This window comes from Oncorhynchus kisutch, linkage group LG25 (genome assembly GCF_002021735.2).
Source record: "Oncorhynchus kisutch isolate 150728-3 linkage group LG25, Okis_V2, whole genome shotgun sequence".
NCBI classification, from domain to species: domain Eukaryota; kingdom Metazoa; phylum Chordata; class Actinopteri; order Salmoniformes; family Salmonidae; genus Oncorhynchus; species Oncorhynchus kisutch.
The window spans coordinates 19915567-19942191 of NC_034198.2; the positions used below are offsets into that span (position 1 = coordinate 19915567).

The 26625-nt window shown below is 41.6% G+C and overlaps 1 protein-coding gene across 2 annotated transcripts; it reads right to left on the bottom strand.

Moving 5' to 3' along the window:
* Positions 1-5171: 5171 nt before the first annotated feature.
* On the bottom strand, positions 5172-26625 carry LOC109870203 (zinc finger protein 420-like). Of its 2 annotated transcripts, XM_031804945.1 has the most exons (8): positions 26451-26625; positions 24121-24183; positions 11848-12050; positions 11636-11737; positions 11389-11481; positions 8296-8406; positions 8067-8190; positions 5172-7961 (listed from the first exon to the last, which is right to left on the bottom strand). In XM_031804945.1, the coding sequence occupies exons 1-8, from the start codon at positions 26476-26478 to the stop codon at positions 5479-5481; spliced, it is 3207 nt and encodes a 1068-aa protein (XP_031660805.1). In that variant the 5' UTR covers positions 26479-26625; the 3' UTR covers positions 5172-5478. The 2 variants fall into 2 exon arrangements, with proteins under 2 accessions (XP_031660805.1, XP_020316199.1); XM_020460610.2 differs by lacking the exon at positions 24121-24183 and having other exon boundaries at positions 26451-26624.

Below are 26625 nucleotides of genomic sequence, written 5' to 3' on the forward strand. Positions count from 1 at the left end.
GCCCACCCAATTTACCTACCTCATCCCCATACGGTTTTTATTTATTTACTTTTCTGCTCTTTTGCACACCAGTATCTCTACCTGCACATTACCATCTGATCATTTATCACTCCAGTGTTAATCTGCTTAATTGTAATTATTCGCCTACCTCCTCATGAACTTTTGCACACAATGTATATAGACCCCCCCTTTGTTTTCTACTGTGTTATTGACTTGTTTATTGTATGTGTAACTCTGTGTTGTTGTCTGTTCACACTGCTATGCTTTATCTTGGCCAGGTCGCAGTTGTAAATGAGAACTTGTTCTCAACTAACCTACCTGGTTAAATAAAGGTGGATGGCAGGAAGCTTGGCCCCAGTGACGTACTGGGCCGTACACATTACCCTCTGTAGTGCTTTGCGGTCGGAGGCCAAGCAGTTACCATACCAGGCAGTGATGCAATCGGTGGTGCAGTTGTAGAACTTTGAGGATCTGAGGGCCCATGAGGAACTTGAAGCTCTCGACCTGCTCCACTACAGCCCCGCCGATGATACAGGCCCTCCTTTTCCTGTAATCCACAATCATCTCTTTTGTCTTGATCACGTTGAGGGAGAGGTTGTTGTCCTGGGACCACACGGCCAGGTCTCGGACCTCCTCCCTATAGGCGGTCTCATCGTTGTCGGTGATCAGGCCTACCACTGTTGAGTCATCGGCAAATTTAATGATGGTGTTGGAGTCATGCAGCCATGCAGTCATGAGTGAACAGGGAGTACAGGAGGGGACTGAGCACGCACCCCTGAGGTGCCCTCGTGTTGAGGATTAGAATGGCGGATGTGTTACCTACCTTACCACCTGAGGGCGGCCCATCAGGAAGTCCAGGATCCAGTTACAGAGGGAGGTGTTTTGTCCCAGGGTCCTTAGCTTAGTGATGAGCTTTGGGGGGCAATATGGTGTCGAACGCTAAGTTGTAGTCAATGAACAGCATTCTCACATTTGGTGTTCCTTTTGTCCAGGTAGGAAAGGGCGGTGTGTAGTGCAATAGAGATTGTACCATCTGTGTATCTGTTGGGGCATTATGCAAATTGGAGTGGGTCTAGGGTTTCTTGGATAAAGCACTTCATGGCTACAGAAGTGAGTGCTACAGGGCAGTAGTCATTTAGGCAGGATACCTTAGTCCCTGTGCCCAAGAACACTATGGTGGTCTGCTTGAAACATGTTGGTATTACACACTGGGACAGGGAGAGGTTGAAAATGTCAGTGAAGACACTTGCCAGTTGGTCAATGCATGCTCAGAATACACATCCTGGTAATCCGTCTGGCCCTGTGGCCTTGTGAATGTTGACCTGTTTGAAGATCTTACATCGACTGCGGAGAGCGTGATCACAGTCATCCAGAACAGCTGATGCTCTCATGCATTTTTCAGTGTTACTGTCCTCAAAGCAAACATAGAAGTAATTTAGCTCGTCTGGTAGGCTCATGTCACCAGGCAGCTCATGGCTGTGCTTCCATTTGTGGTCTATAATAGTTTGCATGCCCTGTCACATCCAACGAGCGTCAGAGTTGGTGTAGTACAATTTGATCTTAGTCCTGTATTGACGCTTTGCCTGTTAGATGGTTCGTCGGAGGGAATAGCGAGATTTCTTTTAAGCCTCCAGGTTAGAGTCCCACTCCTTGAAAGCGGCAGCTCTAGCCTTTAGCTCAGTGCAGATGTTGCCTGTAATCCATGGCTTCTGGTTGAGGTATGTACGTACGGTCACTGTGGGACGATGTCATCGATGGACTTTTTGATGAAGTCAGTGACTGATGTGGTGTACTCCTCAATGCCACCGGAGAGCTTTGTATGAGTCTCTGTGTGTAGAGTAAAGGTGGTAGAGTTTTTTTCACCCCCTCTGGTTGCACATTTAACATGCTGGTAGAAATGAGGTAAAACACCTCTGGATGAGCGTTTTCCTGTTTGCTTACGGCCGTATACAAGTCATTGAGTGTGGTCTTAATACCAGCATCGATTAGTGGTGGGAAATAGACAGCTACGAAGAGTATAGATGAAAACTCTTGGTAAATATTTGGTCTACAACTTATGAGATACTCTACCTCAGGCGAGCAAAACCTCAAGACTTCCTTAGATATCGTGCACCAGCTGTTGTTTACAAATATACATAGACCGCCACGCCTTGTTCTATCCTGCCGATACAGTGTATAACCCACCAGTTGTATGTTATTCAAGTCGTTTTTCAGCTATGACTCGGTGAAACATAAGATACTTCAGCTAATGTCCCGTTGGTAGGATATACGTGCTTGTAGTTCGTCTATTTTATTGTCCAATTATTGCACGTTGGCTAATAGTATAACGACACAGAGCGAGAGACAGATGCAGACAACGGAGGCAGATGGTTCGAGCCTCTGCTATTTATTGAAAAACTAAGTGCGAGCAAGAGGGCAGGTCAAGGACAGGCAGAAGTTCATAAACCAGGTCAGAATCCAGAACGTACAGAGTGCACAAGACAAGTGAAATAGATCAGGGTGTGACAATTAGGACCAATGGTAAAGGAAAATTATCCACTCGCTGCCAGATCCTGACAAGGCATCCCAACCTTTGTCCTCGATATCTCCGTCTTTTTCTCCTGTGAATGACGGCCAGCATCTCAGAGTCACTTCTAAACTGTTGACGTTGAGACTGGTGTTTTGCGGGTACTATTTAATGAGTACTTGTGAGGTGTCTGTTTCTCAAACTAGACACTCCTCTTTCTATTCTGGTTAGAGACCGTTTGCGCTGTTCTGAAGGGAGTAGTACACCGCGTTGTACAAGATCTTCAGTTTCTTGGCCATTTCTCACATGGAATAGCCTTCACTTTTTCAAAAACAAGGACATTTCTCAATGACCCCAAACTTTTGAACGGTAGTATACGTTTTCTCAACAAGGTTATGGTCAATAATATCAAAAGGGTGCACTGAAATCTAACAGTGCAGCTCCCACAATCTTTTTATTATCCATTTTTCAACCAAGTCAGTCATTTGTGTCAGTGCAGTACCTCACAGGCTACTTTGACACAGAATCTGAGCTCAATTAAAAACAACCTTGACTTGACTCCATCAATAGCCTAGGCCTTGCTGTGTGGGAACACGCATTGTAGGATACAATGAGGAAATTATAATCCTAAAAATGCTTGTTTCACTGACTCAAATGTGCAGCTCACTCTCCAGTGATGGCCGATGCATTCATGCCAAAAGCCTCTTCCTCGGTTGTTTTACTTTGTATCAGAGCAGAGATCATGAAAAGTATTTATTGTGAGAGATACAGGGGAGGGGGGTGTGGGTTGTTTGACAGATTTTAAAGAAAAAAAATGAGCATCAGCATCTCTGTTATCATGGAATTGCCCTGAAGCTCAGCTCAATCCAGTCCCACATCGTGAGTAATCATTTATTTGACTAAATTATTATCCATAGCGGTCTTGGACTGTTACCTTGAATGCACATTAAGGTGTTAAAACATGTAAACTCCAATTGAACTCTGACATTTCCTGACATTTTGTTTTCCTCCCGCTCACTCCAGTTGTTCTCTCAACACAATGACCGGTCTCCTGAAAACAATGCTTGACAAGGTGGAGTCAGGCTTCTACTTCATCACCCTGGACCACAACACCAATGAGGCAGAGAACACCAAGTTTGGACCAGTGAGTCACCAACTCATCTTATGCCTTACACAACTCAGCATACTGCATGTATTGCTCCACCTTCCTAAAACTCCAGTGCCCTACTTTTGTTGACCAAGATCTATGGATTGTACAAGTACTCTAAATTTGGATTTCAACTCCATATTAAATCTAATTCCATCTCCTGTATTGTTCTGACCTCTATAGATTATGCGGATGCCCCACTTGAAGAACCTGGAGATCTTCACTGGATCTGAGGGATGGGGTTGGAGAAATGTAACCACTCAAATTCATAGACAGAGCTATGGATACAAGGACTGACCATTGCGTTTCCTTCTAAAACCCCATTGGAGACGACCCTAAGTTCCTCGCCTCAGATCTCCTCCAATGAGTTGAGGAGGATGTGAGTAGTGAGGAGTTGAGCAAAGATTAATTGGGACAGTGCTCATGTCATTGTTTTAGATGGAATTGTACTTTTTTGTTGTTGATCTGTGACAATGTTCTGCTCGCTCAGCCACACTGCACGGAAGCAGGAACTACCTCTGTCAGAGTATATTTATAATATCTTTGTCAGGAACAAGTCAGTTCTGTTTGCCCTGCGAGGTGGAACAGAGAGCCCGTATATATGAAAATTGCATTTACCACTTATTGCTTAGCTAATAAAAATACATAGTATACAATCGGTGACTCAATGTCATATTTATCCTGATACCAGATTCGAATTGACGCAACCCTAACAACTCACAGGACACCTCTGCTCGCTTGATCATATTTCTTCTCTCTTGATGGTAGGGAAATGAGGTTTCATCTTGCTCACGCTCCAATTTGTGCACGTTCAACTTTTGAATTGGATTTGACACCATACATGTGATTACTACAAACCTAGACAGGGATGTGTGCGCATATGTAGCCATAGACGGAATTTGTTTAGCAACAAGACCAACTCGTGAGCAACTATTGTGAAAAACAGACGGGGTTGGCTTATAATGTTGACATGTAATCTACATTTCATCTCCAATGTTTATTGAAAGCACTTGCAACAATAAGCACTTCTCTCATATCACTACAGTTGTTGATTAGCTAGCTAGCTAAATTTAGCCACATTAGCATTGATATGAAATCAGTCAAAATAAGACATGGTATCAATAACAAGATGGAACGAGCCACTTACGATACCCCACCCCACATGGCAGTTTGTCATTCTTGCAATCCATCCAGAATCACAACACGCTGACTTCTGCACCATGGAAGCACGCACATGGTTTAGCTAACATCATCACGAAAACAATCTATAGTCCAAAGGCCAGCAGATAGCGATTTTGAGTAGTTTTATCTTATCATCCAAAGGGAATTTATGCAGCCGGTACACTCATATCCTGTGGGCTGGTTTGTACATAAAACATTCTCCATTCAGGCTGCAAAGGTATGGATTTCCTCATTTACTCGATCTAATGGCGAGAAGGTGAAAAAAAATAGAAAGTATGCATACTTTCATTACGAATCTACCTGCATAGATTCCTTTTGGACGGTAAGATGAAACAACTCAATATCGCCATTTGCCAGCCTTTCGGCAACAGTAGCCAATGTGAAATGGCTAACCAGGTTGAGACAAGGAGAGGAACTGAAAGAACAGTGTAATACATACACAAAACCATAACCAAGTATTTTATTCTACTTTTATTTAGTTTCACTTATACTTTTCTCGCATAACTGTAGTTATTTGAAAAGGGGAAACATTGACTGGCCACAACAAAAAATTACAAAAATAAAGTGGGAAATGCACTCAGGCCACAATCTTATCAAATGTACATCTTGTTACATTAAAACACAATTGGGGGGGAAGGAGGGATTAACATTTCAATAATGATGTACATGATCGTTTATGTACATTCAACAGAGTTTTACGTTCGAAAGCTTTTCCACAGTCCAAGCATTTATAAGGCTTCTCGTTTGAGTGTGTAGACATGTGTCTCTTCAGGGAGTCATGGTAGTTAAAGCTTTTGTCACAGACGGAACATGAATACGGCTTTTCCCCTGTATGAGTCCGGTAGTGCGTAGTGAGATAATTGGCTTGAACAAAGCCCTTTCCACAGACGTTGCACTTGAACGGCCGCTCTCCAGTATGGTATCTCGTGTGTATCCTCAGTTCAGCTCTCGACCTGAAAGCCTTATCACAACTCTTATGGTTGCATTTAAAAGGTCTCTCCCCCGTGTGAATCAGATCATGCCTTTTCAATGCATTTGCACAAACAAACTGCTTGCCACAGTACGTACACGGGTAGCGCACCCCACCATGCTTAGTCTTCTCATGGTTCGCACGGGAATTACTAAGCCTGAAGGGTTTCCCACAATGGCGACATGGGAAACGACACTCTGTGGATTTTTCACCGTGGCTATTCTGCATGTGTTGTTTCAGGTCAATGTTGGTACAGAAGGCCTTGCCACACTCCCAGCAGAGACAAGGCCTGTCGTCAGAGTGCCTTTTCTCGTGTTCAACTAGGTCGTAATTGTAGATGAATCTCTTTGGACACTGGGAGCACTGTAAGGGGAGGTTCCCGGTGTGAACCATCTCGTGTTTGATGAGGGAATGGAACTTCTTGTAGCTTTTCGGACAGTGGGTGCAGACGAACGGTCCGCTGAACTTATGGACATCCAGATAGTGTGTTCTGAGGTTTGTGAGCATGAAGCTCTCCTCACACATGCTGCACTGAACGGGCCTGTGCCAAAGCTTGTGTCTGGTTAAAGTTTCTAAGTCAGGCAATACCTTCCTGCACCCTGTGCAGTAGAGCGGGCCGTGGATAAGTTTGTGTTTCCTCAGTTTTGATTGGATCGTGAATGTCTTCTCACATTTGTCACATTCAAAACGTATGTTGAAGCTGTCGAGCTCAGCAGCGTCAACTGTCCGAACCTTGCAATAGCGTCTGAGATGGACCCGCAAACCTCCGCTGTGTATGAACTTCATCCCACACTGAGGATGAGGGCAGGAGAAAGGGCGCTCGCCTGAGTGAGTTCTCATGTGATACTCAAAGGCTCCAGCAGTCACGTATTTACCACAAATACGGCACATATGTTTTGGTTTTTGGAAGGTTTTTCGGTTTGACTTCTTTGCTGTGCTGGAGCACTTTGGTCTTTTGATCTGGCTGAGTTCTGGGTCGTAAGATGGGTCCTGGGGAGTACTGGTGGAGGATGAGTCACTGTCCTCAGGTGTTGCCTCAATAGTAACACCACTGGACGGCTCGGTGTCTTCTCCCTCAGGTGATGCTTTCTGGACTGCTTTCGCTTCTCCGAGTGAATAGTGACGATTCGCAGAGTGAATCTTCATGTGGGTACTCAAGTATCCAATGCGATGCACAATCTTGCCGCACACCTTGCATGTTCTACGGTCTATTGAGGATTGTGCGAATTCTGCCTCACACATAGTAAACGGAACACTACTGCCCTCTACAGAGGGAATCTCCTCTTGTTGCCCAGTTCCAAACAGACATGACTTTCTGTGAGTTTGCAAAGTGTACAAGTGCTTGAAAGTCTTCTGACAATTGCGACACTGATAGGTGCGACCGTTCTTATGGGTTTGCATGTGCTTTTTCATGTCTGAAAAGCGGGATAAGACACGTCCACACACTGTGCACATATTGGGGTTTTGGGGTGTTTTAACTCTCTTGCAGACACGTTTTTTCTGTTCTGAAAATTCAGTTTTGGTTTGCTTCAATTCTCGTGCTAGCAATGTCTTCATCTTACGACCCCTGTTTCTTCTCACTGGTTCTAAGGGCAATGTCAGGTTAGCAGTGTCAATCCTTTGTAGCTCCACTGAGGGCTTGTGAAGCATGGACGATATGATCGTATCAGACAAGTCTATGCTTTTCATTTGTGGAGGGCTAGGTGTTCGGTGTTTTTTTCCATCAGGCATGCCACTGGTGTCATTTCTGTCTCTTTTGAGCCCTTTGAATTTATTGGTTTTGACTAAAGGTGCCATCTTCCCATCTTCCCCTAAAACCAACACTGTTTCATACGCTGGTTCCACCTCTTCAGTCTCTGCAAACTCTGAATTATCCTCTTCCTCGTCATTAATAACTGAGGATGCTTTTTCCTTTCTCTTACATTCCACCCTATCCTCCGCTATTACATCCATATTTGTCCCGGGTTCCATCTCTGTGTACTTTGCCAGTGTTGCAGAGTCCACCTCCAACTCTTTGGTGAATGTATCCATAAAGACGTTCAAGGATGATACGTGTGTTTCTGAATCTGTCTGTTCAGTTGCAATCACCACCCTTTCTACTGGAGGGAGACAGAGAGCTGAGAGAATGCAGTCCCCATCGGAAGAAGACAGAGTATCTAGAAAGGGAAGAGGATAAATGAAAGAAACTTTGTATAGTGAAAATGTTTTTGTCCCTACAGAAGAAAAGCAAACATCTATATGGGTCCTGTGAAATTGCCTACCATGGTTGTCCAGCTGGCCAAGGTCTCTGTGGTACTGAAGCAGGGTTTTCAGCTGCTGAGGGTGAGACACTGACTGAACACATTCCTCAAGAAGAGAGGGGGAGTCGCTGAGCAGCAAGGCAGCCTGACACAATGAGGAATACAGAGTTAGAAGGAATATAGGTAGAATTCACAATTGCGTAAGTGTCAAGCCCATGGTTCCTCTATATAATTGTATTTCTACTAGTACCTGTTGGAAGTTTGACACAGGAAGTAGCTTCTCCAGTCTCGAAAGGAATTGCCACATGAGTTTCTGTATGGCTGCATCATAACTGGAACCAAATTCTACAGGAAAAACATCCTAAAACAGAGTTTTTAAAATTGTATTATTATTTCACCAGGTAGGCCAGTTGAGAACAAGTTCTCATTTACAACTTCGACCTGGTCAAGATAAAGCAAAGCAGTGCAGCAAAAAGAACAGAGTAACACATGGGATAAACAAACGTACTGTCAATAACACAATAGAAAAGTATATATACAGGCAATAAATAGGCCATAGAAATAATTACAATTGAGCAATTAAACACTCAAATCAAATTTTATGTCACATACACGTGGTTAGCAGATGTTAATGCGAGTGTTGCGAAATGCTTGTGCTTCTAGTTCTGACAATGCAGTAATAATCCAACAAATAATCTAACTAACAATTCAAAAAAAAAACTGCTGTCTTATACACAGTGTAAGGGGATAAAGAATATGTACATAAAGATATATGAATGAGTGATGGTACAGAGCAGCTTAGGCAAGATACAGTAGATGGTATCGAGTACAGTATATACATATGAGATGAGTATGTAAACAAAGTGGCATAGTTAAATTGGCTAGTGATACATGTATTACATAAGGATGCAGTAGATGATATAGAGTACAGTATATACGTATACATATGAGATGAATAATGTAGGGTGGAGTGATAGATGTGCAAGTAGAGATACTAGGGTGCAAAGGAGCAAAAAATAAATAACATGGGGATGGGGTAGTTGGGTGGGCTCTTTACAGATTGGCTGTGTACAAGGTGCAATGATCGGTACGCTGCACTGACAGCTGATGCTTAAAATTAGTGAGGGAGATATGGGTCTCCAGCTTCCGTGATTTTTGCAATTGGCAGCAGAGAACTGGAAATAAAGGTGGCCAAAGGAGAAGTTGGCTTTGGGGATGACCAGTGAAATATACCTGCTGGAGCGTGTGCTGCTATGGTGACCAGTGAGCTGAGATAAGGCAGGGCTTTACCTTGCAAAGACTTATAGATGACCTGGAGCCAGTGGGTTTGGCGACGAATATGAAGCGAGGGCCAGCCAACGAGAGCATAGGTCGCAGTGGTGGGTAGTATATGGGGCTTTGGTGACAAAACGGATGGCACTGTGATAGCAAATTCGATGTAGTCTGAGTAAAGATTTGGATTTTGTAAATGACATCACCAAAGTCAAGGATCGGTAGGACAGTCAGTTTGGACAGGACAGTCAGTATGTTTGGCAGCATGAGTGAAGGATGCTTTGTTGTGAAATAGGAAGCCGATTCTAGATTACATTTTGGATTGGAGATGCTTAATGCAAGTCTGGAAGGAGAATTTACAGTCTAACAAGACACCTAGGTATTTGTAGTTGTCCACATATTCTAAGTCAGAACCATCCAGTGTAGTGATGCTAGACGGGCGAGTAGCTATCGGTTGAAGAGCATGCATTTAGTTTTACTTGCATTTAAAAGCAGTTGGAAGCTACGGAAGGAGAGTTGTATGGCATTCAAGCTCATCTGGAAGTTAGTTAACACAGTGTCCAAAGAAGGGCCAGAAGTATACAGAATGGTGTCGTCTGCGTAGAGGTGGAACAGAGAATCACCAGCAGTAAGAGCGACATCATTGATGTATACAGAGAAAAGAGTCGGCCCAAGAATTGAACCCTGTGGCACCCCCATAGAGACTGCCAGAGGTCCGGACAACAGGCCCTCCGATTTGACACACTGAACTCTATCTGAGAAGTAGTTGGTGAACCAGGCGAGGCAGTCATTTGAGAAACCAAGGCTGTTGAGTCTGCCGATAAGAATGCGGTGAGTGACAGAGTCGAAAGCCTTGGTCAGGTCGATGAATACGGCTGCACAATATTGTCTCTTATCGATGGCGGTTATGATATCGATTAGGACCTTGAGCATGGTTGAGCAGCACCCATAACCAGTTCGGCAACCAGATTGAATAGCGGAGAAGGTACGGTGGGATTCGAAATGGTTGGTGATCTGTTTGTTAACTTGGCTTTTGAAGACTTAAGGCAGGGCAGGATGGATATAGGGCTAACAGTTTGGGTCAAGAGTGTCTCCCCCTTTGAAGAGGGGGATGACCGTGGCAGCTTTCCAATCTTTAGGGATCTCAGACGATACGAAATAGAGGTTGAACAGGCTAGTAATAGGGGTTGCAACAATTGCAGCGGATAATTTTAGAAAGAGAAGGTCCAGATTGTCTAGCCCAGCTGATTTGTAGGAGTACAGATTTAGCAGCTCTTTCAGAACATCAGCTATCTGGATCTGGGTGAAGGTGAAATGGGGGGGGGCAGGTGGAAAGCATGGCCAGCCGTAGAAAAATGCTTATTGAAATTCTCGATTATCGTAGATTTATCAGTGGTGGCTGTGTTTCCTAGCCTCAGTGCAGTGGGAAGCTGGGAGGAGGTGCTCTTATTCTCAATGGACTTTACAGTGTCCGAGAACTTTTTGGAGTTTGTGCTACAGGATGCAAATTTCTGTTTGAAAAAACTAGCCTTTGCTTTCCTAACTGCCTGTGTATATTGGTTCCTAACTTCCCTGAAAAGTTGCATATCGCGGTGGCTATTTGATGCTAATGCAGTATGCCACAGGATGTTTTTGTGCTGGTCAAGAGCAAGGACTATAGAGCAAGGACTATATCTGTTCTTTTTTTTTTTGAATGGGGCATGCTTATTTAAGATGAGGAAAGCACTTTTAAAAGAATAACCAGGCATCCTCTACTGACTGGATGAGGTCAATATCCTTCCAGGATACCCGGGCCAAGTTGATTAGAAAGGCCTGCTCGCTGAAGTGTTTTAGGGAGCATTTGACAGTGATGAGGGGTGGTCGTTTGACCGCGGACCCATTACGGACGCAGGCAATGAGGCAGTGATCGCTGAGATCCTGGTTGAAGGCAGGTTGGTCAGGATGATATTTTTACTCATATTCCTATGAGTAAAGGAATATTAGCCATCTATTAAATAATCTCCTGGGATTTTTCATTTGTGGAAACATACAGCAGTCACATGGAACTGACAACTATTCCATACCCACTGACCTGGAAGAAATGTTCCCTCTCATCTGGGTCTTTCAGAAGGGTTTGAACCAGCCCCAGGAAGCTGGATTCAGATAATCCCACCTCTGCATCAGCCTTAAACACAGAATATAAATGTTGCCTTAAATCAGGACATCCTAAATGATAGCTTTTCAATTATGCTGCATATGTTTGACCTAATGAATCAGTCATATCAGAAATATTTATGACAGACAGACATTAGCGGATTCTCTGCCCGTGAGGAGCTCACCTGTGTCCCCCAGAGAGGTGTAAGGGTCTTTATCCTGTCCAGGTGTGGCTGAATGGTCTGGAGGTCTGTGAATGGCTTCGAGCGACACAACTCCAGGACCAGCTGAAAGCAGAGCATCCAAGTCAGAAAATGTAGAGGGGAAGACATGCATGACTAAATATGTTAATCTCATCTTTCCGCACAAGAGCACTAGTTCCGTCCCTCCCGCTCACCCGTGCTCGAAGACCCAGAATAAGTTGGGCCCTCTGACTGTCATTCAGAAGCTCTGGAACCACATCTGTGACCATGGTAACAAACTCCTCCAGCATCCCATAATCCATCACGTGACTCTGCTGGATCGTTTGCCAGATGGCTGCTGAGACCAGGCGCAGTGGTGGTACCATGAGGCGCAGAGCGGGGAGAGGAAGAGGGGGAACTGAAATAGAGGTTTTAATGAGGACAGCAATACCTTTTGTTACAATTGATTCAGTTACAGTCAGGGTTGAACAATGCAAAAATGGGTGGTAGTGGTAAAAATAAAATGTGTTTGAGCCAATACTAGCCAGATCGTTCTGATCTGAGATTCAGGCAGTAAATACAAAAACTCAGGTCAGAACGCACGGCTGCCAAAATTAGGGAAGTGTGGAGCCGGCGCAGGATATGGCTGAGAAAACGTACCTCATCCAGAGATTATCCAAAATGACATCAAGAAGATTATAAACTAACAGTATTTCAAACTGCCTTTGTCCTCATGCTAGGTAGCAGAAGCCACAGCAGCTATTTTAGAATGGCACGTTGCGTTGAGCAACAAAGGATAGTCAGACAATCAGGCTCCTTTGTTGTTCAGCACAAAGTTATATGGGCTATCCCAAAATGGCCTTTGCTACCTAGCATGAGGATGAAAAAGGCAGTTTAATTACAAACTAGCAGTATTTCAATCTTCAATTTAGGATAATTAGAAGGACAGCGACATCTTCCATCTCTGGACTGAGGTAAGTTTTCCCTGCCATATCCCACCCTGCACTGTCCACCTTAACCCTGAGACCCAACATTGTAAAAACAAGTTTCCTAAATTGCATCCTGTATAGGCCCTAAACAAAACAACAAAAGTCAAACATTACATAGTGTATCTCCTTAGACCCAGGTGTATCCATTAATAGTATTTGTTGTGTGTCAGTATATGTGGCATCAATAGCCTCAAACATTAGAAACATGTCCACTCGGTGAATCGTTACAGCTTTAACAATACACATCAGTCCCCGATGCAAATGTTTGAGAGTACTGCGTCGGTCCACGGACCCCAAACCGATCCAAATTTAGCATGAGTCAGTCAAAAAAAAAATATTATAGCGTTGCAAATCACCAATTCACTCAAATGTTTTGCTGACGTAAGTTTCCTAACTACCTACCAAAAATAATAAATATTTTGTGACAACGCATGCATCCTTTCCTTCTGTGTCAGACTCAGCATATAACGGTGTTGATACTCAGTGATCTACATATAATTTTGCATGCCGAACAACCCTAGGGAATATCAGTAACATAGTCAAACTGCGCACTATGCCCAACGCAATGCAGGCAGCCTGATCATCTGCATGGCACCTTCAGCACTCAAATGTGACAATGGCTTGCATTATATTCGGTTTTATTAGTTGACTGACCCATGTAATTTTCTAGATTTTGGGGTGCTTTCAAGACAAATGGCAACTCGGGAAAAATACAGGGTCAAATCATGTTGGTAATCTTCCGGTCGGAATGTCCGATCTCTAGAAATATACCAGAGTTGACTTGGAATTTCGAGTTGAATGACCAACAATTTCTCCCCAGTCGGAGCTATTCCCCCCCAGAGTTGTTGTTTTGAAAGCTGCAATTGTTATCTTGGTGCTTTCGAAAATCGTGTTTTACCAGAGACATATCCTACCTGCTGAAAACGAGCTTACAATAGATTTGATTTAGACTGTTCAGGTTCACCATTGACAAGTTTAGCTTTATACAAAGTGTATATGGTCATTTTTAGATAAACAGGGTAAAGTTGATAATTTCATGACGAGGAATCACTTTTTCAAGGCACACTGCATGGCCAAAGCGGGAGGTGAAAAGAAGCTCAACTTCCAAACTTCCATTTGATTCCAAGATGGGGAGGTGAAATCCAAAGTTGTACTAAACATTTATTTATGGGGGGGGGGGGGGGGGGGTCAAATCAGCTTAAATAGCACAGATAGATTGTAGCTTCCATCAATGTAATTGCATCATTTCCATCATTTCTAATGAACTTATCCTTTCCTATTTTGCCATTTATATGGCACAGCTGCCAATGTTTTGGTCCTTAAATGAAGCCGGTATACTTTATAAAAACAAAAAAAATAGAAACCAATTTGTCTTTAATGCAGGGCCGACAGACAACTTCTTTACTTTCTCCCCCTTCTACTTACGGGAATGCTGCAATTAGTTGGTTGTAATTTTGGAAACATGTCCATATATTTTTTTTATTCGCTGCATGTGTGACAACGCCACCAGTCCTATTTATGATATCCCTTACAAAGGACATTTTTTTGGGAAAAACATTTAATGAGTATATTTGAGTTTAACCACAATATTTGTTGTATTATTTGTTCTGTCTTTTCTGATTAAACTGAAATTGCAACAAACTTTCTATGGCTTGTTTTAAAGAGAGATATTTTGAAAGATTATTTCCTTTTCAAATAACTGAAAGTGAGAGGTTGTAATCTGAATAAAAGGAAAAAGGCCATTCTTGAACATAGTAATGTCTCACCCTAATTTGCTAGGAGAACCAGTTCGGATTTAAGAATGACTTTTGTATGACTGAAAACTTCAGTGAAAGGTCTAATGCTTTAATATTTAATCATTTGTGCCCACCGAATTCACATTAATTATATAAAATGCCCAGTTGAAATTGTCTGGCCTGCCGTTCCAAATAAGTGAGTATTCTTTGCTCATAAAATAATTTAAAAACAAGTCGTTATATGTAGGCAAGACCATAAGCAAATAGCTCAACTGGGATATGACTATAGAGTAAATCAGGGTGATTTTTCCACAAATACAGGTATTTTCCTTTTCATGGTATCAAAATCTGACCTGTTTGTTGTAAGATCATTTCTTTCAGGATATGTAGAATACCAATAAAATGGTCTGATTAACTACACAGTAATGTAAACATTTTATTTTTTGGTGATCCGATGCATATCATAATTTGGTTGTAAAAAGTATCTAGATCCTCTATTAGAGAGTTGTGGAGGGATCCAAATTGTGGATTTAAAAGAAAGCATGAATCAGCATACAATGACCTTTGTTTTTAAGCCCTTAGCTATTAAAATCAGAACCAACAATTAATATCAACATTGATGGACATACTAAATAGATATGCTGATAGTGAACAAACTTGTTTTGCTCCTCTTGAAAGTTTAATACTTTAAGTAGCCATTAATTACTATTTTACACCTAGGGTTACTAGACGTATGTTTGTTGTTGAACGCTGAAACCTGAACTAAAAGACCTCGGTTTAAAAGCTGGAAGTGTTTTTATATACTTTTATTTTGAATCCTGCGTCTGTTGGGCTAAATTGCTGTGAGCGCTGCTATCGGTCCCGGGATCCTGCCAGATTCCATATAGGGGGAGAGGCGTGAAAGCCCAGCTAGCATAGCTGGCTCGGCTGTCTCAAACGGTGGCCACTATGGAACGTTTCCAACGTTGCAGGAGCTGCGTTTACTTTGTTTTGTTCCAAGACAATGTAGCCTGCGTTGACTTTCAATGTAGCAACTCCTTGCAGAGGACGACAGGAGCGAAGTAGCTACTCTTAGCAAGCAAGTAGCAAACCTACATAAGCTACTGGGGAACCCACGCCCACCTACTTTTTCTTCCACCCCAGTTTATTGAATCAGATGGCTCATTCATCAAAGCCCACTAATATTGCAAACTACTTTAATTACTTTTTCATTGGCAAGATAAGCAAACATAGGGATGACATGCCAGCAACAAAAACGCTGACACTAAACATCCAAGTATATCGGACCAAATTATGAAAAGACAAGAATTGTAATTTTGAATTCCGTAAAGTTAGTGTGGAAGAGGTGAAAAAAATTGTTGTCTATCAAGAAGGACAAGCCACCAGGGTCTGGCCATCTAGATGTAAAATTACTGAGGATAAAAGCAGACAATATTGCCACTCCTATTTGCCACATCTTCAATGTATTCCTACTAGAGAGCGTGTGCCCTCAGGCCTAGAGGGAAGCTAAAGTCATTTCGCTACCCAAGAATAGTAAAGCCCCCTTTATTGGCTCAAATAACCGACCAATCAGCCGGTTACCAACCCTTAGTAAACTTTAGCCGGGGTAGGCAATCATTGTAAATAAGAATTTGTTCATAACTGACTTGCCTAGATACAGTTGAAGTCGGAAGTTTACATACACCTTAGTCAAATACATTTGAACTCAGTTTCACAATTCCTGAAATTTAATCCAAGTAAAAATTCCCCGTCTTAGTTCAGTTAGGATCAAAACTTCCTTTTAAGAATGTGAAATGTCAGAATAATAGGAGAGAATGATTTCAGCTTTTAATTTTTTCATCTCCTTCCCAGTGAGTCAGAAATGTACATACACTCAATTATTATTTGGTCGAATTGCCTTTAAAATTGTTTAACTTGGGTCAAACAGTTCAGGTAACCTTCCACAAGCTTCCCACAATAAATTGGGTGAATTGTGGCCCATTCCTCATGACAGAGCTGGTGTAACTGAGTCAGGTTTGTAGGCCTCCTTGCTCGCACACACTTTTTCAGTTCTGCCCACAAATTTATGGGATTGAGGTCACCTTTGGAAGTATGCTTGGGGTCATTATCCACTTGGAAGACCCATTTGCAACCGAGCTTTAACTTATGTCTTGAGATGTTGCTTCAATATATCCACATATACAGTGCTGGTCATAAAATAAAAACTAGCTAGCTCATGGATGAAAAACAATGTTCTTCCCCAAAAACATAGCAAAACGACATCTGTTTCAGTAGCTATAGTTAGCTAGCTAACTATATAGCTAGGTGTCATCTAAAATAACCCAAATTCATAAGAGTTCTTATTTGATTAATGGTGGTCGGACCCATCTGTGAAGCTAGCCACAATAGTGGATTTTGCAATTAGACTTCAAAATAAAAAAGTCTGTAATTGACAGTGGTGCAAATTAATACAAATAGTAGAACGCCATCATTTAATAGATCATGCTAAACGAGGTTGGAATGTTAGATAGAAATTATCCAAAGACGAATGTTAATTTAACAAATCTGTTGAAATCACACAGGATGTATTATACTTTAGAGTTGCTTTGGGGTCGGGCCTCCCGAGTGACACAGTGTTCTAAGGCACTGACTGCATTGTAGTGCTAGCTGTGCCACTAGAGATTCTGGGCTCGAGTCCAGGCTCTGACGCAGCTGGTCGCGACAGGGAGACCCATGGGGCGGCGCACAAATGGCTCAGCATCGTCTGGGTTAGAGGGGAGGGTTTGGCCGGCAGGGATGTTCTTGTCCCATCGCGCACTAGCGACTCTAGTGACAGGCCGGGCGCAGTGCATGCTGACATGGTCACCAGGTGTACGGTATTTCTTCCAACACATTGGTGCAGCTGGCTTCCGGGTTAAGTGGGCATTGTGTCAAGAAGCAGTGCGGCTTGGTTGGGTTGTGTGTTTCGGAGGATGCGTTGCTCTTGACCGTCGCCTCTCACGAGTCCTTAAGGGAGTTTCTCACCCTTTGGCTTTGTAGGACCAACACTGCCAGGCAGACTCAATCTTGAGGGGGTGGTGCTTTAGTGGGTCTCTGAATTTCTTTGTTTTGGCTGTGTTAAGGCTACTTACAGTAGGCCCATAAAACAGAAGGACTTCTCCTTAGTGTATGGGTCACTCAGGTGGGTGTCTAGGGTATAAGGTTAGGGACTGTTCCGTCATGATAGGACAATAACTAAACTACATTTTAAAATGTATAACTCATATCTACACAAAATTGAAAGAGCTCTCACAGGGTAGCCTAGCAGTTAGACTAGTAACCGTAACCGTTTCGGTTACTAACCGTTGGACTAGTAACCGAAAGGTTGCAAGTTCATATCCCCGAGCTGACAAGGTACAAATCTGTCATTCTACCCCTGAACAGGCAGTTAACCCACTGTTCCTAGGGCATCATTGAAAATAAGAATTTGTTCTTAACTGACATGCCTAGTTAAATAAAGGTCAAATAAAAAATTTTAATAAACAAGCCCTGCTCCATGGGAACTTAAATATTTAGAATAGCCATGGAGTAGTATGGGTGTGTGAACATTATGTTATCAATATACAGTTTATCGACTATGAGAGCTACACATTTCCCTATTAATCTATTCTCCTTGAAGAGTGGGTGCAGAACTTTGCACCGTTCTGCACCTTCTTTCAGGAACTGATCATTCATGCCAGTGTGTCTTTTACCCAGGCTTTTAATCAGTTATTTATAAATAAAATAAATAAAAACATTGGCAATGATTGGGTGCTCATATCCCAGTCCTAAACGGTGTACACGTTCAGAGTTGGATCTTGTCTACAACATAGTCTGGGATCTGCAGCACTAAGAAAGATTCCTTTCACCACGATTTGCACCTTTTTCTTTGATACCAGTAAGTAACAGATTCTCGCTCACAGATCTTGTCTGTATGTCAAGGCTTCTCTCAAAGATGTTCTCCTTTTTGAAGTTCATTAAATGTCCGTTTCCATCTTATTGAATGTACCTTTTAGCTTGTCCGTTTCCTTCGTCACAGCTTGTGTCACTCATCTTGGAGGCTCGCCTTCAACTTCTTTATAGCTTGAATGACTCATTCAAGTATGACCAGTTTATCATCAGATCGGTTTCCACCCTTAGCATTCCGGGTGGTGAAAAAGCATAAATCGTCTGTCCGTTGAGGAGTCTCGTGTTCTTTTGGGGATTGGTTCTCCATGCTTCTCAGACATGTTTGGTTGGTTTATTTTGGTAGATACATTTCTATAGCCTTATTTGTTATCCAGATTGAAGGTTATTACCCATGAGTATGTGGAGTGAAGTGCTAATATTTAGTCAGAGTTTGAATGTTACGTTTTTATCTTGAAGTGATCTGCACCGCTGTGTTGAGTCCGCTCGTTTCATGACAGACTAACCAGGTGAAAGCTATGATCCACTTCAAAGCAGTGTATATGAAGGGGAGGACAGGTTAAATAAGGATTTTTAAGCCTTGAGACATGGATTGTGCATGTGTGCCATTCAGAGGGTGAATGGGCTTAAAAATATTTAAATGCCTTTGAACAAAGTATGGTAGTAGGTGCCATGCGCACCGGTTTAAGTGCGTCAAGAACTGCAATGCTGTGGGGTCTTTCCACACTCAGTTTCCTGTGTATGAAGAATGGTCCACGACCCAAAGGCATCCAGCCAACTTGACAACTGTGGAAAGCATATAGTCAACAGGTACTAGCATCCCTGTGTAACACTTGACACCTTGTAGAATCCATGCCAACAATTTATTTAACTAGGCAAGTCAGTTAAGAGCTAATTCTTATTTACAATGACGGCCTAGGAACAGTGGGTTAACTGCCTTGTTCAGCGGCAGACAGAGAGATTTTTACCTGGTTAGCTCGGGGATTCAATCTAGCAACCTTTCAGTTACTGGCCCAACGCTCTAACCAGTAGGTTACCTGCCACCCCCAATTGAGGCCGTTTTGTGGGCAAATGGGGGTGCAACTCAATATTAGGATGGTGTCCCTAACGTTTAGCTATATCATAGCTAATTTGTATAGGATAAATATCTGCAAAAGTGCCAAGTCAATTAGTGGGTGATGGTGATTTCAGAACCAAAGTGAAGGGAGAGAAAAAATATTAAAAAAATATAAAAAATAACACAGGCTATATTGCCCCCCTAATCTGACAGTGGTATTGGAGTGGTAGATGCCTAATCTCCTTTACGGCTCTGATAAACTGCCTACATAGTATGCCTAGGTCATTCATTTAGCCCATTCTAACATTCCACCGAACAGTAACTGAATGCCTGTCTGCATGCTTTATAAATGACTCGCTGTCTATAGGAACTAACCATTTTCGTGAACGGGGTGGTGTATCTAATAGAAGTTTACAAATGTAAAAAAATTAAAAATAATTTAAAACTTTTTGGTGACAGGGGGCAGTATTTTCACATCCAGATTAAATGCATGCCCAAATTCAACTGCCTGCTACCCATCCCCAGAATATAAGATATGCATATTCGTAGATTTGGATAGAAAACACTCTGAAGTTTCTAAAACTGTTTGAATCATGTCTGAGTATAACAGAACTTATTTAGCAGAAAAAAAACCAGAGGACAAACCATTCAGATTTTTGTTTTGTTTATTGAAGTCACTCTTTTCAATGAGTTTTCATTGAGAATCCAGATTTCTAAGGGACCTTCTTGCAGTTCCTATCGCTTCCACTGGATGTCAGTCTAGAAATTGGTTAAGGTTATTCCTTTGTGTAATGAAGTACGGCCATCTTGAACGAGGGTCACTTGAAGTGTACTGTTAGATAGAGGCGCGTGACCAGAAAGCATGCTTCAGTTTGTTTTCTTCCTGTATTGAACACAGATCATCCAGTCTTCAATTTAATCGATTATTTACGTTAAAAAATACCTAAAGTTTTATTACAAAAGTAGTTTGAAATGTTTTGGCAAAGTTTACAAGTAACTTGAGATATTTTGTAGTCACGTTGCTCAAGTTGGAACCGGTGTTTTTCTGGATCAATCAAATGCGCCAAATAAATGGACATTTTGGATATATAGACAGAATTAATCGAACAAAAGGACCATTTGTGATGTTTATGGGACATATTGGAGTGCCAACAAAAGCAGCTCGTCAACGGTAAGGCATGAATTATATTTTTATTTCTGCGTTGTGTCGCACCTGCAGGGTTAAAATATGCTTTCTCTCTTTTGTTTACGGAGGTGCTATCCTCAGATAATAGCATTGTTTGCTTTCGCCGAAAAGCCTTTTTGAAATCTGACATGTTGGCTGGATTCACAACAAGTGTAGCTTTAATTTGCTATCTTGCATGTGTGATTTAATGAAAGTTTAATTTTTATAGTAATTTATTTGAATTTGGCGCTCTGCATTTTCCCAGGCTTTTGGCCAGGTGGGATGGGACGCAAGTGTCCCACATATCCCAGAGGTTAGATAAATCAATAATGAGGGAATTACTTCCCTCAATAACAATATAAAAACATTAATATTAATTTGATAATGTTGATATAGAATAATTAGGTACAGCAGTCCATTTCACCTCAATCAGCAGGAACGTGCAGAGAAGTGATAACATGCACGTGGAAAGGTATACGCCCACTAAAAACCACTTAGCACCTTGAGTGATGGAGTAGCCACTTAAGCACGAAAAATGAATGATGTAGGCAAAAACAGCGGCACTGAGCCATAGAGAAGGAGCAGCTTCCAACAAAGAAATTGATAAAAAGGGTTCAACTGTTTCAGTTATTTGGAAGTGGTTTGGCTTTTTGAAGTCCGACAAAGAGCAGAGCAATGTTGTGTGCAAATTGTGCCGTAGACAGGTGGCTACCAAGTCTGGTAATACAACAAACCTTTTCCACAATCTGAAGCAAAATCTCTCTTCATAACATGCAGAAAGTTTGAGCCACGGTATTGATAAAACCAAGCACCAGCCAATCTAGGGATGTTCCCCCGAAGCAGTCAACGCAGACAGCGTTTATGCCTTACGAGCAAACATTGAAAAGACATCACAAATGCTATTATGCATTGCTAAGGACATGCTACCAATTAGCAGTCAAAGGTTTCAAGAGGTTCATCAATTTAATTGACCCCGGGTACATGCTCCCTGGCCGTAAACATTTCCCTCACACTGCACTGCCTAAACTCAAATAGTGTAGAGAAATAGTTAAGGAAAAGCTCAAGACAGGTGATGTATTTTGCTACTACTACCAATCTGTGGTCTAGTCGCACATCAGAGCCTTATATTATCCTTACTATACACTATATTGACAAAGAGTGGAATCTTCGAAATAAATGCCTTCAAACATCACACTTTCCTGACAACCACACGGGTGAAGCTATAGCAGGAGGAGCTCATTGACGCTCTCGCCTCCTGGGGACTCAGTCAAACCTGATGATGGTGAAACAGAGCTCACCCAAACGTTGGTCATGGACTATCTGCAAGAGAAATATGATGATCTAGCCACAGATGACCTCCTGGACAAAGGCTTGTTGGTCGACCCTCGGTTTAAAACACATTACATCAAAGGTGGTGGGCCACATAAAAGCAAAGCGGTCTCAGAGATAGTCAATGAGGGACATGAAAACCCAAGCCCAGCACAGGGAGACGTTGCTGCTGCTTCACCTCAACTGCCAGCTAAAAAGAGTCACCGGGCAGATTTTTCCAAAAGCCATGCTGCTACACCACCACAGGTCTTACTGAAAACTCAGCTGCTACCTTCAGTCTACTGATGCTGACCGTGAAACCAATCCACTGGACTGGTGGAAGATCCACCAAAAAAAACTTTCCCAAAGTCAGCCACCTGGCAAAGCGCTACCTGTGCATTCCTGCAACCAGCTCGTCCTCAGTGTTTTTAGCACAGGTGGCATCATGGTGACCTGCCATAGGGCAGCTTTAAAGCCAGAGACCGTAGACAGACTTGTCTTTCTTGCTTGTAAGAAAACTACCCCAACTTCAGCTGTGATGTGCCATTAGTTATAATGCATATTGACTTGCACTATTATTTTATTTATTGTTCATAACTTGTAAGGCTTTATAGCTTTTAAAAAAAAGTGGAGTTAATGTTATTTGTGAGTTCTACTTCTGACAATGAATAAGAAACATGAAAGCCTTCGGTTTATTCAGGCAGGCTGTAGTCTTTAGCAGAAATTAACCTTTTAAACATTTGATTAAAATTGTGATAATTATCAATAAAGCTAGAGACAGTAGACAGACTTGTCATTCTTGCTTATAAGACAACTACCCCAACAAACTGTGATGTGCCATTAGTCTAACAGTTTTAATGCATATTGAATTGCACTATTTTTTATTTTTTTCGTGCTCATGACTTAAGGGTTTACCTTTTAAACATTTGATTAATATCGTGATGATTATCGTTATCTAATGAAAAATATATATAAAAATCGCCCAGCCCTACACAGAAGTCAAGCTCAGATAGATCCAGCACAGAGGCCCAGCTCATGAGCTCCACCAGTAGCAGATTGTAAAACTATAAATGGAAAATGAGTGTGTTCATGCAACAAATGTTAGAACAAATCGATGCGGTTCACTGCACGAATCAGCTTTTTGTTAACCCGCACCCAATTGCTAATAGCCCATCTATATAGGTAAGTGAAAAACTGAGGCCCCCACCAAACCCTAACCCACAAATATAGGAAATGCGCTGTAGGCTACAGCCAGAGCTGGAACAATCAGTGATTTTTCTTTTGCCTAATTTAGATACATTTCTGCTTAGAATTTCAACAATTGAGTTATTGACAGACCATTGAACAAAACAAGGCTACCCCCAAGTCATGTTAATACATTCAAAAAAATAAGACAAATTGCTGAAAACAGAGTTCAGAACATGAAAGCCAATTATCTCAATCATCTTTTTGCAGATATAACCTTTGTTCCAAGCTCTCAATTTGTTAGTCAACTGTCTATAATTAGATACATGCAGCTTCTCTTCTGTCATTACAGGTTGCCATAAATCCTTGCTCACCAGGTATAATGTTTTAAATCTATAGAACGAATGTGTCAATCTAGTTGACGTCGGTAAAGTTGTCATCTCAGCTTCTTTCGCAGAGCAAAGATGTTTAGGCGCCGGGAGAGAACGCAATACAAAAAATAAAAAGTATTTCCAAAATGACATCAGTTTGACCCGTTGTAAGGAAATAGAAATCTGTGAAAATGACCCAACATGTTTCTGATAAATATTAAATATCAGCTTATCATATTAGTTCAACGCTGATAAAGATAGGGACCGTCGGTAGAGGTACCGACTGCTAATTCGCATTCTCTCAATATGCGGAAAGAACACTCCACTCCTGTTCCAGTGAAAATGTACACTGAACAAAAATATAAAAACGCATGGTACCAAGCGTTGGTCCCATGTTTCATGAGCCGAAATAAAATAGCCCAGACATTTTCCATGCAAAGGTTATTTCTCAAATGTAGTGCACAAACTTGTTTAAATCCCTGTTAGTGAGCATTTCTCCTTTGCCAAGATAATCCATCCACCTGACAGAAGTGCCATATAAAGCTGATTAAACAGCATGATCATTACACAGGTGCACCTTGTGCTGGGGACAATAAAAGGCCACTAAAATGTGCAGTTTTGTCACACAACACCACAGACATCTCATGTTTTGAGGGAGCGTGCAATTGGCATGCTGACTGCAGGAATGTCCACCAGAGCTATTGCCAGAAAATGTCATGTTAATTTCTCTACCATAAGCCACCTCCGACATCGTCGTACAGAATTTGGCAGTACCTCCAGCTGGCCTCACAACTGCAGACAACACCAGCCCAGAACCTCCACATCCGCCTTCTTCACCTGTGGGATAATCCAAAATCAGCCACCTGTACAGCTGTGGGTTTGCACAACTGAAGAATTTCTGCACAAACTGTCAGAAACCGTCTCAGGGAAGAAACGCTGACATGTCCTTTTAGCCTCTGAGGATCAACTAACTTTTTATGCCCATTCCCAAAAGCATTTGGCTTGTAGGCTATTTGGCGCTTACAGATAAGCCCTAACGCTTACTCACTAATGTCAGATAGACTAAAAAGAATGAAAGAAAAATCTTAGAATGATCAATTCCAGCACGCGCATCACGACTAGATAATTATCAAAACATCTTGAAAGGGAAAGATGCACATCCCTACCACTCGTCTGACATCACTGGTCCCCTATACAAGCATAGGTTGTTGAACATCCATGCCAAGTACATGTTAAATATGTTTCCTTTCTTCTTGAAGATGTAATGATTATATAGAAAAATATATATTGAAGAACAAACATTCTAAGCTAGAGGTAGTTTGTAGGTGTTGCAAAAACACAACATTGGTATTAAAGGGATGTAAAACAGACAGGGCCACATTCATATATTTATAGGCAAGTTAGATTGTGTCGATTCCAAATTCTACAAATATGGACAAGCAAACACTTACAGCAACGTTGATGCCCCCGCTACATACATATCAAAAAACATAAGTATATATTTTTTTAACAAAATGAGTGGCTTATGAGCTCAGAGTACTGCCATCGACAACCTAACTTCACCACTTTCATGTTGAGGTGGTAAGATCGAAGGTTGTCTCCAAATTAAGCCAGAAAAGACAACCCAAATATTACTAGATGTAAGTTAGGTGTCCTCCATAAATAGAAAATTCACAAAATAGTTGATCCTTTCAAAAAATATGTTTGATTGCAAAATACAAATTCGTTTCTCATTTGATTTTTTTTTTTTTGGAATACAAAAATTGGGATTGGTCAAGTTGATCAATTTGGCTATCAGACCAAATGTAACTTGATTTCAGATATAAATACCATTACCATTTCCATCACATGTAAATGCTTTGGATCCATTTGTATGTGATTTTAATAGTATTTCAGGTTCTTAACACACATTTTTTTGTTGCATTTTTGCAACATCTCCAGAAAATTGTTCTGCAAACCTAATCAGAGGCCTATTACATGCATTTCTAAAGGGAAATAAATAACAAAAATAAAGATTAATACTGCTGTTCATAACCAAGTGGAAAGTCCTAAATACCAGTCAGTTGCAGGGCACCCGAGTGGCACAGCAGTCTAAGGCACTGCATCTCAGTGCAAGAGGCTTCACTACAGACCAGGCTTTATCACAACAGGCAGTGATTCGGGGTCCCATAATTGGCCCAGTGTCGTCCCGGTGAGGGTTTGGCTGGGGTAGGCAGTCATTGTAAATAAAAATCTGTTCTTAACTGACTTACCTAGTTAAATAAAATTAATAAATGAAAGTGCTTGGAACTCATTGAGAAACACTATCTGGCTAATGACCAACAAGCTGCGTCAACCATAAACTAAAAGTACTGCTATCATCTTGGTAAACAAATTATAGTGTTCAAAAACATAGATATTTATTTATGTTTTGTTGTTGCATTTAACTGCTGAAAATGTAAGGTAATTTCCTTAATAGGTGAAGTCAAAGGACACCATGTGGGAGAAGTCAGAGCTCAGGAATGATAATTAGTAGTAATTACCAGCTCGAGGGGGTTCAGGTGGATTTTTCCCTGTTTGTGTCAAATACCTCCTTCCCACTTCACTTGAACTTTAAACCTGCGTTCATAGCCAAGGTTAAATAAATAACATTTAAAAAAGGTATGTTTCCCTGTTCAGGCATTACATGCGTCAACCAATGGTAGCATGCAACGTCATCGACTGCGCAGTCAGGCAACAGATTGCTATAACATAATGGTTAGCTGATAAGTAAAATACCATTACGGGCGTTGTAAGATCTGGCATACGTCCGCAACGCCTGGCAATGGATCGCGGCCTAACTCTGAGGTTCAGATGTATTTGCTGCCTAAATCAGGTCGGAACAGTCTAGTTCAGCCAATAGTATATTATTGCCAATACATGACTAGCTAGCTGTATTTATTTGGTAAGAGAATACACTGATAAAAAAAAAAGCCATTTGACCAGCACTGTTCCCTAAACTTAGCAAATAGAAAAGGAAGTGAACTTAACTGATAACGTTAGCTAAATAGCTACTAAAGCTAACGTTAGCTTGTCTGTACTAACTAGCTAGGATTAGAATGATTACAAATCGTACTGCATTTTACCATTTTTTACTGAAACGTGTCTTCTCATCGTGCGGTCCAAGCTGCAGTCACGTCTATACTTAGGAACTGGGGGTGACGTTGTAAGGTTTATCAAAGTTCTTGAATGTGAAGCGCCAAATATTTTCCTCTTCCTCCTTGGAAGCGGGTCGTTGCTAGAAGGGATACAATTTATGTC

Bases quoted from the DNA above. Each gene is read 5' to 3' on its own strand.
- LOC109870203 (XM_031804945.1), bottom strand. From the start codon at position 26,478: ATGAGAAGACACGTTTCAGTAAAAAATG. The intron at 11,738-11,847 runs GTGAGCGGGAGG...CTCTGCTTTCAG, and splicing joins TTCTGGGTCTTCGAGCACGG to CTGGTCCTGGAGTTGTGTCG. The intron at 7,962-8,066 runs GTAGGCAATTTC...TTCCCTTTCTAG, and splicing joins TGGCCAGCTGGACAACCATG to ATACTCTGTCTTCTTCCGAT.